At 43.7% G+C, this 13,129-nt stretch overlaps 1 protein-coding gene across 2 annotated transcripts in view; it reads right to left on the reverse strand.

The window, feature by feature from the left end:
• Nucleotides 1-2,961: 2,961 nt before the first annotated feature.
• Nucleotides 2,962-13,129, reverse strand: part of LOC136626164 (protein FRA10AC1) — a 33,778-nt gene continuing 23,610 nt past the window's right edge. For both annotated transcript variants that reach the window (XM_066600973.1, XM_066600974.1), the window contains 6 exons: nucleotides 9,424-9,537; nucleotides 9,190-9,232; nucleotides 8,137-8,243; nucleotides 5,283-5,321; nucleotides 3,144-3,240; nucleotides 2,962-3,044 (listed from right to left, as the gene is read on the reverse strand). In XM_066600973.1, the coding sequence (XP_066457070.1) occupies nucleotides 3,002-3,044; nucleotides 3,144-3,240; nucleotides 5,283-5,321; nucleotides 8,137-8,243; nucleotides 9,190-9,232; nucleotides 9,424-9,537 (443 nt within the window). In that variant the 3' untranslated portion in view covers nucleotides 2,962-3,001. The remainder of the gene's footprint in view (nucleotides 3,045-3,143; nucleotides 3,241-5,282; nucleotides 5,322-8,136; nucleotides 8,244-9,189; nucleotides 9,233-9,423; nucleotides 9,538-13,129) is intronic.

Below are 13,129 nucleotides of genomic sequence, written 5' to 3' on the forward strand. Positions count from 1 at the left end.
AGGAGCTGAAGACGACGAGTTGCATAAACATAAGCTGCTTGTTGTATATTGGATTTAGCTTTTAACAGGGCTTTTGAGATGTAAAAGAATTAACCTCAAATTCTCTCTAGAGATGGATATTCCTTTATGGAGAATCGCACTATTCTGAACATTTACCCATCTGGTGGAAACTGTAGCAAAAAGGCAGAATTCGTTCTGTGAAAAGTAGAAGTATGGAGTATATCGTTTAACAGCGTTAACACTACCGTTTTATTTTTGAGCTTGTGTGTTATTTTGCACTACAATTTACTACCATACAAGAAGAAAAATTAATTAAGGAGACTAAACACACTATATATTTGTATTTAGCTAAAAAATATTTATATACAAAAAAGACTAACTAGTACCTAAAACTTCTCTGGGTTTGCCTACTGAGAGCACTGGGTCAAGGAGAAAGAATAAAAAGATAGACGGCCATACTGTAATTCAAACAAACTGCCTCTTTGGTGGTAATGAAGGGGTATTCCCATCTGGGACCCCATGCATTTGGATAAAGGGGGTTCTTTTAACCTCTGTTTGCTGATGCAGCATCTACATAGGCATTGTTATCAATGAAGAGCAAGTGCTGAGTGTGTGTAAAAAGTCTACGTCTAGATAGGTACTTGTTCCATGTGATCCTAGGTTCAACTCAAAGCCACTACATCATAACCAAGCATGTGGTATCAAAGAGTGACTTTTGTGGTTTGAAGAAGGCAAGTCTCTGTTAGCACAGGCTTTTTAAATGTAGCCAATGGAAGAGGCCCCTATAATGGTAATAGGCCCCTTCTGGCTACAGCCGTCGAAGGTGGGGGAAATGGTTCACATCCCGCCTCTGACGAAACGGATCTTAGAGGCATGGAATGGGTTTGCATCACACTTGGGGCTGATCTCCCGCCCCGGTCCACTCACGCCGTTTACAGGCAACCCAGAACTATCGGATTTCATGAGGGGCAACACGCTCTTCATGGGGGGGTCCTCGATGCCATTGAGGGTCAGGGACGTGGTCCGATCAATGGGAGAGGCCCCTGGACCGGAGCGTGGTTCCAGTACCTTCAGATCAGACACTTTGTTATATCCTTGGGTCCCATGACCTCCCTACAGGCCCCTCTCACAAGCTTTGAACAACTATGCACGTCCACAAACCCCAGCCCAGCCAGAGTCTCAGTTTTATATAGCCTCCTTTTGGAAACAGAGACACGAGAAGACCCGCCGGGCTTTATCGCAGGTTGGGAGAGGGAGCTAGGGAAATCTTTCCAGGACGAGGCCTGGAAGAACGCCTTTACACTAACCCACTCGATAGCAACGACCTCTAAATTTCAGGAAACCAACTATAAAATCCTGTCTAGATGGTACAGAACCCCGGCACAACTAGCCAAAATGTACCCCCAAACCCAGGACGCCTGCTGGAGGTGCCAGGGCGGCAAGGGGGATCTCACCCACATATGGTGGTCCTGCCCCCTGATCACGTCTCTGTGGCAGGAAATCACAAACTTATACAATGCTCTATACAAAGACAATATGGTCTTGACTCACGAGGCGGCCCTGCTCTCCATGGTACGGGGACCCATTTCCAAATCAAAGAAAAACATTTTTAGATTCTTCCCGATAGCCATGAGACAGAACATACCAAGACTCTGGAAGACAACCTCACCTCCTACGAGGACTTCCTGGTTGGAAATCATGGATAGCATTTGCCATATGGAGGACCTTGGTGCCACAGACAAAGGAAGCTCCCCCAAATTCTTCGCTGCCTGGACGGCCTGGATTCTATTTAGGAACTCTCCCGACCTGAAAACTTGGCTTCTAACAGGTACACCACCTCCTTAACTTAACTTAAACTAGCAGTCCCATTGTCCCACAACCCACGGAATCTGACACAGAGCGAGGTCACTGGCAGCTGAACCCCACCCCTCCTCTCCACCGTGGCAACCTCCCACGGTCTCACCCAACCCTCCCCCCGTCTCGTTCCCCTCACCTCTCCCACCCACCCTTTATATACGTTTCTAGTTCGGATATTACCATGTTGCGTCATTAACCACAGAGTAGCAGCCCATCAACAACGCCAGGAGTGGGCGCGGGCGCTGGAGGATGGAAAGAAGCGTCTCTTGCCCTGGCCGCCAACGTCATACCGTGCTCACCAGGTTGCCTAACCACACGCTAACTGTCTCCTACTTCTCTTATTGCAACAGTATCGTTAGTTTTGTCGATGTTGATGTTAACTTGTCCTATTATAAAACGAATAAACACATTTTGAACCATAAATGTAGCCAATGACTCCCAACACCACATAAAGGGCCACTCGGGCAAAAACACACTTTTTCATCCCTGCACCCCTAAACCGATGGACTGTCACATTCTGGGAGGTCTCCTCTGTACACTGCAGTCATGTCCATTCAATTTTGGTATCCATGCACTATATTGGTGTGGAGATTGGTGTAAAAGTAACAGCAAAAATCTCATGATGTATCAGTACTGTTTACATGAGCAGTTAGAGATTTTACCATCCCTACTTCAGGTTAAACACTGCCATTACATTAAGCATTCACCTAAACAAGGTACAGACCATAAGTATACAGTCAGGAGGATGAATTGTGTGATCATCATCAGTAACCGTGATAGGAGTGTCTGTGCCCCTCCTCTAAGCAGTTTCTGAGAAACTGACTAGAAACTGAACACATAACCCCAAGCACTGTAGACAGTACCGGTCAGAATTGAGATCACATGGCCATTTGAAGAGAAAGAAGCCAGGAGTTTCAGATAGAAATCAATAACTAACAAAGATAACACTAGTCCACACACATATATATTGCATGGTGTAGCTAGACAATGAATGAAAATATTTTATTGGCGTGACCCTTTAATGCAACAAAGTTGCATCTCACCTAGGTTCTTATACACAAAAAGGACAACATGACTCCCACAACAGGAAAGAGATGGCCGTAATTTAAAAAAATAGGAATTTATTAAAGCGGTTAGCGATAATCTACAGGAACATATCTTGGAAGTACTCATCAAACTCTTCTTCCCTGCATCAAACAAAAATAGATATAATTAGGCTCCATATGGTTGTATACACTTCATAACACTACATGTATTAGAAACAGTCTACTGGTCCTGCACGTCACCTCGTTTTCTCATCTGTCTCTTGTTGGGGGCCTTTCCAGATCTCATTAGAAGCACCGCCATCATCATCCACATCATCTTCCTTGTTGTCATCTGTGTCTGCAGAACATAGTAAATAAATATAGCGGCAAAAGTAAGAGGATTCACTGCTGCCTTGGTGATGTTGTAAGCTCTACTCCAGCAGCTGAGGTGAAGCCTTTAATAATCTTTTGGCATTGACCTATAAGTCAACTGTGAATTCAGGTCCATGTCAGAAACTTTCCAACTTTGGTAGAATTGAAACAGAGGTTCAGATAGTGACCAATTAATGTCCTTCTAGTCAGCCGTGACACTGAAAGGGTTTAACGTAGCTTAATGTATAGAAAATGGTTACGGGTGTGCCTGGTATATCCATCATGGCATTTGATAATATCCTAGTACAACAGTATTTCAGGAAAGGGAGGGCAAGTTTAAAGGGTATGTTTCACAGTTTGGTGGAGGTCTGACTGCTGCTGATCATGAGAGTAAGGTTTCTAAGGCCAAATGTCCACGGGCGAATTTGATTTGCGGAATCCACGCAGGTGCCCTTAGAGAAGCATTGGCATCCACGCATGAATTAAGAGAATGGAGGTTTGTTTTGCAAATCTTTTGATGCGGAAAACAAAATCGCAGCATGTTCCATTTCACTGTGGTTCCCGCACAGACTGATTCCACAGAAGTCAATGGAGCCCGTCTGCAGTTGACACTGCAGAAGGGGCCGCAGATTCCGCAGGGAGAGCAGGAGATATAAAAAGAAAAAAAAAAATCTGTACTGTGTATGCCCAACAGAGAGCCATGCGGACCATCAGCAGTACAAATGTCACGGAAGAAGAGAGATCCACCTTTATGCCTCCGCCTGCAGACACAGGTATGAACGGTCGGATTTCACTGCAGGCTCCTGCATGCGGAATATGACCTCCCCGTTGACAGGAGGCCTGAAGGTCTCCAAATGAATAAAGCGTGGGGCTATGCATGCGCACAGCCGCGACAGTCATTCTGATGGAACTGCCAGAGATAGCAAAGCTCTTAAGCTCGGCTATATTCAGCAGTCCAATTAAAATAAATGGGGTGGCTGTGCACATGTGTGACCCCTATTCCATTCAGTAGAGGCACTTCAGTATGCCCGTTCTTGACAATTGTGGGGATCCCAGCAGCTGGACACCCACTGATCTGATACGTCTCACCTATTCTGTGGAGAATAGATATTTTTTTTTTGTGGGTCAACACCTTTGAGCCCATATAAAACATTTAGTGAACTTTAGTGAAGTTCTGCAGAAGTCCAGATCCATGAAAACACCTTGAAGAGCTTGAAAATAGTAACATTTTGGGTGGACAACTAGGAGAACCAGATTGCATGGACTGATTTCTGTAAATAATGGCTTACAAAATCTGTGAGATCCAACATGAGGAATATTCTAAAAGCATTCGTGATGTGAAGATAATTGAGCAGCATCTCGACATGGCCTCCATATATGAACACCTATTCTATCATGAAGCCACTATTAGTCTGTGTTTGGAGTAACACAGAATCCCATTAGTCTACATGTGACACTTATCCATATGTGGATTCTGCAGAACAGTTCCATCAGCCAGGGTGGCACATAAACCTCCTAATACCAATTTCACAAGGGCAAGTGCGGTATTGGGTCATGAATCACGGCCCAATATTGCGTTCACCAACATGCAATATCCCCACAGATGTGAGGCGTTCTTTATGTCAAAACCCCCTCGCATCACTTCGGGGAAGTAGCGGGAAACCTTGTATCGCAATTGCGTGCCCCTAGCTCTAGGTGCGCTGCTGCCGCTGGCCTCTTTGAAACAATGGACTATGCGAGGGCACGCCCAAAGATAGGCCATGTCGTGATTGGTTTCCTGCATCGCATCGCTCATGTGTATGACCCTATTCAAAAGAATGGGGTTCATATTCTCGCAACGCACAAATATCTCACCATTTTCTTGCTCGTGTGAAGGTGGCCAAAATACTGAGGACAATGGAGTATTCTGCATGCATGCAAAAGTAATTAAAAAGTGTACAACCATCTAAAAAGTTTACCAAAAAAAATAACCTTATTTGTAAAACAAGGTGCCACAGACATTTATGTGAAACCTGCTAATGTCCTTACCTGATTTACTGGAATCTTCATGTCTAGATGACGATGTGGCTGAAATAAATACAAAAATGTATGATTAGGACAAGAATCAGCAGGACATCTTGACAACCCTGTTACTGCGCAGATAGACCACCTCTAATGTGCAGTCATGTGATTCACATCTAAAAGTAGCAATATAACTCCACATTGTATTACAAATCAGCTCTGGCACCGGTTTCCAACAACTAAGCTTCCCGGGTGGAAATTAGGTTGACCACAAATTATATATACAATACATTAACAATCCAACATATTCAGCCAATAAAGCTCTGTGGACATTTCTGTATAGTTTCTCCTTAAAGAGAGCAGCTACTGTGTGTCCCCAAAAGTAAGACCTACCCGTAAAATAGGCCCTAGCTACACAACAACAACAAAAAAATGCAACACTTACCTAGCACAAACCATTTGTGTGCTTTCCGCTGGTCTTGGCATTTCCGGGCAGGCTTCCTTGCAGTTCTCAGCACCAACAGAACATCGCTTGCTGGTAACGGGGTTTGTAAACTCCGCCTCCTGCAAGCGATTGTTCTCATTGGTTCTCGAGTGCCGTGGCTCAGCCAATCATTGCGGCGCTTGATGAACCAATAACAGCCTTCGCAAACAAGCCTGCCCGGAAATGCGGAGAGCAGCGGGAGGGATCCGTAAGGTGCCTGCTAGATAAATATAAGACATTCCCTGAAAATAAGTTATTGTGTCTCTTCTATGGCAAAAATTTATATAGGACAGGGTCTTATTTTTGTGGAAACATGGAAGTAGGTGTGAGGAGACTTATAAAGGCATCCATGCTCCTCTGGGAAATATGGAAATGGAAAGATGGAACAATACCTCTACAGTGCGACATACTGGAAGACAGCATTCCTGCAAGTCAATGTCAGACTTTTTAAACAAGCCTTATGACAATGGCTGGAAATTGTAAGCCAAATCCAAAATAACCATATACAGGCACAACAAGGACCAAACAGCACATGGACACCAATCTGTGCGCGGCTTTATGGGTCCGTATGCGGTACATGGTATATACAGATAGTGCAGGGAGCGAGAATTCGCCAGTCTGAATGGACTCCAATACTAAAGAGCTTGCATGTACAATTCATGCACAGCCAACATCTTTAGTTATAAATATGTCCTGCTGCTGTGCATCTATTGGGAGTGAATACTTCAGCTTTGGTATTCTATTCCTACCCTAACGATTTCCTACCATGTCACAGGCAATGATTTATGGAATGAGACTTTCTCTGTGATTAATAGCAGGCGGAGGCCATGGGTCGCCCCCCAATGTCATGCAGCACCGAGATGAAAACAGTTCCCTTCAGGGTATGAATGTGGATTTATCTTCTGACACAGCAGGAGAAGTGTAGAAGTAAAGACAGAGCTGGCACAGAACCAGAGTAACCATCAATCATGTTAGAGGGTCACAAGCGGCTCAGATACATTTAGGAAAGCTTTAAATACCGTGCAAAGAATCTTTACATCTAAGACCCCATTATGCCATTCTCGGTCTGAACAGGACTATTCATTTGTTGACCAAGGAAGGAAAGATAAGGAAGGCAAATCATTTGCTTAACCCCTCAACAACTGCATTTGCTTTTTTTACAGCTCTGCCTCAGAAACCTGGCACAGGGAACAGGGAGATCAGCTCTCTGATGACAGCCCGGAACCTGCTTTAACAACGGAGACTGCAACATAAAAAAGTGCGACAGCGAGAGGGGGCTTCCTCTGTCACCCATTGGAACCGTAGAATGTTATAAAGGGGTATCGATGGACTGTTATGAGAAGAAGATGGCCTTCAGGTCTGCCATCTACGGTGGCCTATGAGGTTCAGCCTCTGGATGAGCCTCATAGAAACATATAGTACACGTATTATACAAACAATCTAAAATTATGAAGTTCAAGTCCCATACTGGGACAAAAGTAAAAAGATTAAAAAAAAAAAAAAAGTGTGAAAAAAAAAATACAAAAAGATAAAAACAGAAGTCAGAACCCCACCTTTTCCCTCTTAGTATGTTTAAAAAGAAAAGTCAACACAAAATTGGTATTGCTGTGTTTGTAATTACCCAAGTAAAAAGAAAAAAAAATTATATATTTAACCCGCATGGTATATGCTGTGAAAAAAATATATTTAAAACATGGCACAAGTAGCTCATTTTGCAAATTAATTACACCAGTACTGAGATACAGTGCTGGATGAGTCTTTTTCGACTACGCTCTGTATTCTGTTGTGCTTGCAGTCATTTTTTGACCATCATATAAATCAACCTACTATGCAAGGGGGACCAAAAAAGGAAAAAAACAAAAACTTTCTGGAATGTTGCATAAAAGGGATGGGGCAAAGTTCTGTCTGAGGACACAGGTTTTGCACAGGTCAACAAGGTTTTTCCACCTCAGACCTAGAATAAAGGCAGCACATACGCTGAAAGAACACAACAACCACCAATGTTTAATCGCTGGCAACCAAATTAGATAGATAAGAACAAATAAATTAGAGATCCCAAATAACTGAGCTTTTCGGAGCTGCAAAATAAACCCCATCAAACCAAAAACTTAGAGGTCTCAGAATTCATATAGCAAACACAAATGTTACCCTCCTGCATGGTGTAATGGGTCTCAGATATACCCACGTGCCCCAGATTTGCTACTGGCAAGATCTAGTGTTTCGTGCCAGCCATGTATAGCAATCACTTCCCAATCATGTATGAAAAACAACAGAATTTGTGTACATCACACTAGAACTTTCCAACATGCGGGATGACAACACATTTCTGACCAGGCTGATGGAGCTGCCCTTGAAGAAGCATAGCATATCAAACAAGTCTCTAGATAATCAGATCACCTTTGTCCTTTCTTTTCTTTCTGGAACGCTTAGACTTTTTAGTGGACGGTTTTCCTGCCTCGTCTGATTTCTTTCTTTTCCGAGACGTTGGCTGGACCTCTTTTCTCCTGGGAATGAGAAAGAAACTGTGAGCATCTGCAGCTGCAAGGAGTTAGTAGTCGCTTTCATAGCAAGTACGTTTATGGCACACAAGTAACTTATCCTATAAGCATATGATCAGTGTGGTTCTAACAGCTGGGACCTCATCGGCTATCAGTCTATACAGCAGGCTCGGAAGCCTCCTCTATATACGAGAGGAGTCCACTGTCTTTGACAGCTGACATCTAGCCACAGTAGTCAGGATCAGAGATAGCTCCGATCCCGGCCACTTAATCATTTAGTCAATACCGACAGCAGCACTTAAATGGACTGACAGAGGGAGGGGGTTCCCTTTGTCTTTCGAATGGCCCTGCACAACGAAATTGAGGAAGGCAGTTTGGTTACCATTACAATCTGGGGCCTTTTGAAGACCACACCCCCAGCCACTCCCTGCAAAAAGCAGGCCCTCACATAGCCTCATCAAGAGAAAAATATAGTTATGGGGGTCAAAAGATGGCGAAAGAAAGGAATGTTTTTTTAAGTAGTCAATAGGAAACCTCACACTGCACTCAGATGCACATCCTACAGCATACGGGAGCCATGCCATATATTTAAGGTCCCATTGAAATCAATGGGCGATGCGTTCCTCGGAACACGAAAAAAACAGAACACGCCATGATTTTTTTATTCTCACAGTAGTGTTGTGAGGGAAAGCTTCGCTCATATGTATGACTCCATTCAAAAGAATGGAGCTCATATTCATGCAAATTTTGTGTGTCTCGCAACGCACAAGACTTGTGTGAGATTCTCGCTCGTGTGAAACTAGTCTCATCCTGCAAAAAACAAGATCTTATGTAGCTATGACACCGGAAAAATGTAAAATAATAGGATTTTTTTCTTGAAGTGGGGATGGAAAAAATGAAAACTGGCTGCGGCAGAAATGGTTCACGGGTAATCTTATATATTTTCACTTACGTATGGTGGAAATTCAGTTTGTATGAACATTCTGGACAAAGCCCTGCAAGAAGGTGACAAGATCAGCCCAGAGACATGTAGACAAAGCGTGAAATATATACCGCATGCATGGAAACCAGTCAGGAGTAGGCGGTGTACACGGCAAGGGAACACATTTGTGTGGTTAACCATAACATATTGGTCTATCCAGTAATAAGCACATCAGGACATACTGTATAGGAACAGAAAACTAACGCAATTTTACAAGGGCGTTCTTCTTCTCTCCATGTTCCATGTAACCGAAGTTTACTTCCCAGCTCTTCAGGCCTTCTTTTTCATCACAGCGCTTGTTGCCACAGAAAAATTGACCTTTGAAAATAGAGAAATACAGAAACGATCAATTACAATAATATGCAGAACGGATTTAGAACTACGAGGGGGTGCTGATAGGTCTTTGGCTTTGTGTTCTCTTTTTGTTTCTATGGTAACAAATGTTAACTCATATGTAAGCCTTATGTGTCTAATATAGGTTTTCAAAATTTTGTGTTTGTAGCTTATGGCAACAGTGATCTCGGCACGCGGGAAAACAAATGGCGGAGTCTAAGGCGATATTCACAGCAAATGAGAGCAGAGGAGTGATAAAATTCTTGTTTCTGCAAGGAAAGTCCGTGAAGGATATTCATGGTGATATGTGGCAGACATTGGGGGATCAATGCCCTTCATATTCTACTGTTAAGAACTGGGTTACCAGATTTAAAACGGGCCACTTCAGCACCAATGATGAGGAACGTCCTGGACGATGGAGAAGGGTTGTTGTTCCGGAGATCGTCGATGCTGCGCACAACCTCATACTGGAGAATCGGCCAATTTCAGCTTTAGGAATAGCAGACATCATGGGGATTTCTCGTGAACGTGTTTGTGTCATTATCCATGTACATTTGAACATGAAGAAGCGATCTGCAAAGTGGGTCCCCAAATGTCTGACAACAGATCAGAAGAGCATGCGAGTGAAAACTTCCCAGTCCATTTGTCAGCGTTTCCGGACTGATCAGAACTTCCTGGATCGACTAGTCACCAGGGATGAGACCTGGATTTATTTGTATGACCCTGAAGCCAAGGAGCAGTCAGAGAGTGGAGGCACGGTGGTTCTCCTCGCCCAAAGAGGTTCAGGGAGGAAATATCAGCCACTAAGGTGATGGTGTCTATGTTCTGGGATAAGGAGGGCGTGCTGCTAGTGGACTACCTTCAAAATGGTTCCACCATCAATGCAAGGTATTACATTGAACTTTTGGACCAATTGAAGGCAGCTGTGAAGACCAAAAGGTGCAGCAAGCTGTCCAAAGGAATCTTGTTCCTGCAAGATAACGCCTCTGCTCACAATGCACAAGCGACCACGGCAAAACTGGTGGAGCTAGGCTTCCAGCTGGTTGACCACCCACCTTATTCACCTGATCTAGCTCCCTCCGACTATCATCTGTTTCCAAACCGGAAGAAACACCTAAAAGGGTACCACATTTCACACCATTTATGATGCCATGGCTGCTGCGGATGACTGGTTTGAGGCACAACCCAAATCCTTCTTTTTGCTGGGCTTACAGAACTTGGAATACCGATGTAAGAAGTGTGTTGGCATCAGTGGAGAGTATGTGGAAGAAATGTAAAGTTTCATCTTCCTATCTCGTTTCTTTATGGGTAAAGCCAAAGACTGATCAGCAGCCCCTCGTACAACCCTAACTGCTCTACGCTAGAGATGATAAAGCCAGTAGGCCTTGCTGCTCTGTGTCAGCCATCGGCACCCGCCAGTCATTATTAATAAGTACAGATATAGCAAATATTACCTTGACACTTGCTGCATTCAATACACGTTTGCCTAATGAGTTGTATCAAGTTAACGTTTTTTCCATATGTACCTTCAACCAGCTAGCATTTCAGAGGCGAAGGGCCAATGGAACCCAATTCTGCAATGTAAATTTCCAAGTGATCGGACAGAATGTGTAGGGACACTTCCCATTGTCAAGAGGAGCAGTAATACCCAATTGTCCCTTTATCTACAGCATACATTTCCGGGAGGAATAACAGAGGAGCTGCAGAAAACCATTCTGAAAAAATCGGCGCCAGATTTGTTATATCATGGGGAATACAAGTATTTACCAAAACATACATATCCAGAAAGCAGTCATGTCCTCTTCAACACATATTAGCTTCCAGTTTAAGTACACAATTCTGTCCCAGCGCTGCAGGGAGACGGGTACATCACCTGCACTTGCTGTTCTTTGATGCATCTGACTCGCTAGTACTCGGTCCCAGTTTTCGCCCATACAGGATGGCCGATGCAATCTTCAGGCTGCACTGGTAGTGTTAGACTATACCTGCTCTCTGATTGGCCAGCACTGCTCATGCGATTAGTGCTAGCCAATAAGAGAATAGTGTGCATTAGGTAGACAGAAAATTACAGCAGTCAAAAGCCGGGACCAGAATGGCTCAAATGGACAGCAAAGAACAAGTGTAAGTAATATACAGAATTTTGTCTGTAAACCAGAAGTTTGTTTTAACGAGGACCCGTTTAATCTCCCGACAAGACTGTTTTAGTAATTACTTGTATTTCTCATGATATAACTATTCTGGCGCAGAAGTTCTCTCAGAACTCCTCTTTGTGCGGTTCCTCTGTTTTTCCTCCTGAAAATGTGTAGGTAAATGGGCATTAAATTGGGTATTAATGCAGCTCTATAATGTAAAATAATGCAGTCCCATGTAAATCTACAAATAACACATCGAAGAATAGAGCAATGATGCATCACTTTATGGTGCCATGTACCTTCTGCATCGGCAATACCTGCCTGTATTACATTACGTAACAAGCTTTGCTTTCACAGTCGGTTCTCCAACATTCTCTGCTTCCAGAGTTCTAGATTCCCATTATGTATACTTTTTGGTGTAGTTTATGTGATTTCACTGAGGAGTGCAGCAACCAGCAAGAACTATTAATACGACGTGCTGCTAGATCCATGCCCGGCTCTAAGAGGAGAGATCCCAGCAGTTTCCAGAAGATTAGCCTGAAAGCACTCGGGATTAGGCAGCTAACATGCAGGTCTGTAGATAGGACCCTGGCAGCTTTACGTCGGCAGCATATGTCGGCTGGAGACCCACGAGGGAAGATGTAGGACCGTGTCATAGATGGAGACTGATGGCAGGGTGGAGGAACAGCAGAGCTTTATATACAGAGGTGCGATCTGTCATCCTGACATGCCGCCATGTTACAAGTGGTTTTACACACATTTCCTTTCAGTACGCATCGACAACGCAGCGCCAAAGAGAAAACGTGCATTTCTGCCTAGAATAAGATGGAAAAAAATACTTAAAAAAGGACTAACCAGAATCACAAGTTCTCTCCTATCTACAAGACAGGGAATAACTTGCTGATCATTGGGGGCCTCTGTACCGATCGTGAAAGCAGGGGTCGCTTCTTCTCCCCTTTTACCCCCCAGGGATGTCATAATGAATGGAGCCGCCGCTCCATCAATTTCAATGGGGTTGACAAAAATACCCAAGCATTTGCCGTTAAGCTTTCTCTGGAAGTCCCATTGAAAGTGAATGGAGTGTCAGCATGGCCAACACTCTGGGACATGGGACCGCACAAAGTACAGTTCAGCAGTGAGACCCCCACCAATCAGCAAGTTATCCTTTGGATAGAGTATAACCTGTGATTCTGGTAAACCGCTTTAATAGATTTGTTACCTGAATACGCCTTTCTATTTAAGGGCAGCATATTATGGGACAGGTCTGCTATACTATTACCTCAAACAGCTATGGGTTAATATTAAAAGATTTAGCTAAAGGGGTTTACCCAGTTGTAAACGATTTATAGCCTATCCTTGGTATAGGTTATCAATAGTAGATTGGAAAGGGTCCACTGCCAAGCTGTTCATTGGGCTGATACACTCATGCACAGAGTTGATTTCTG

This window comes from Eleutherodactylus coqui, chromosome 4 (genome assembly GCF_035609145.1).
Source record: "Eleutherodactylus coqui strain aEleCoq1 chromosome 4, aEleCoq1.hap1, whole genome shotgun sequence".
In the NCBI taxonomy this organism is placed as follows: Eukaryota; Metazoa; Chordata; class Amphibia; order Anura; family Eleutherodactylidae; genus Eleutherodactylus; species Eleutherodactylus coqui.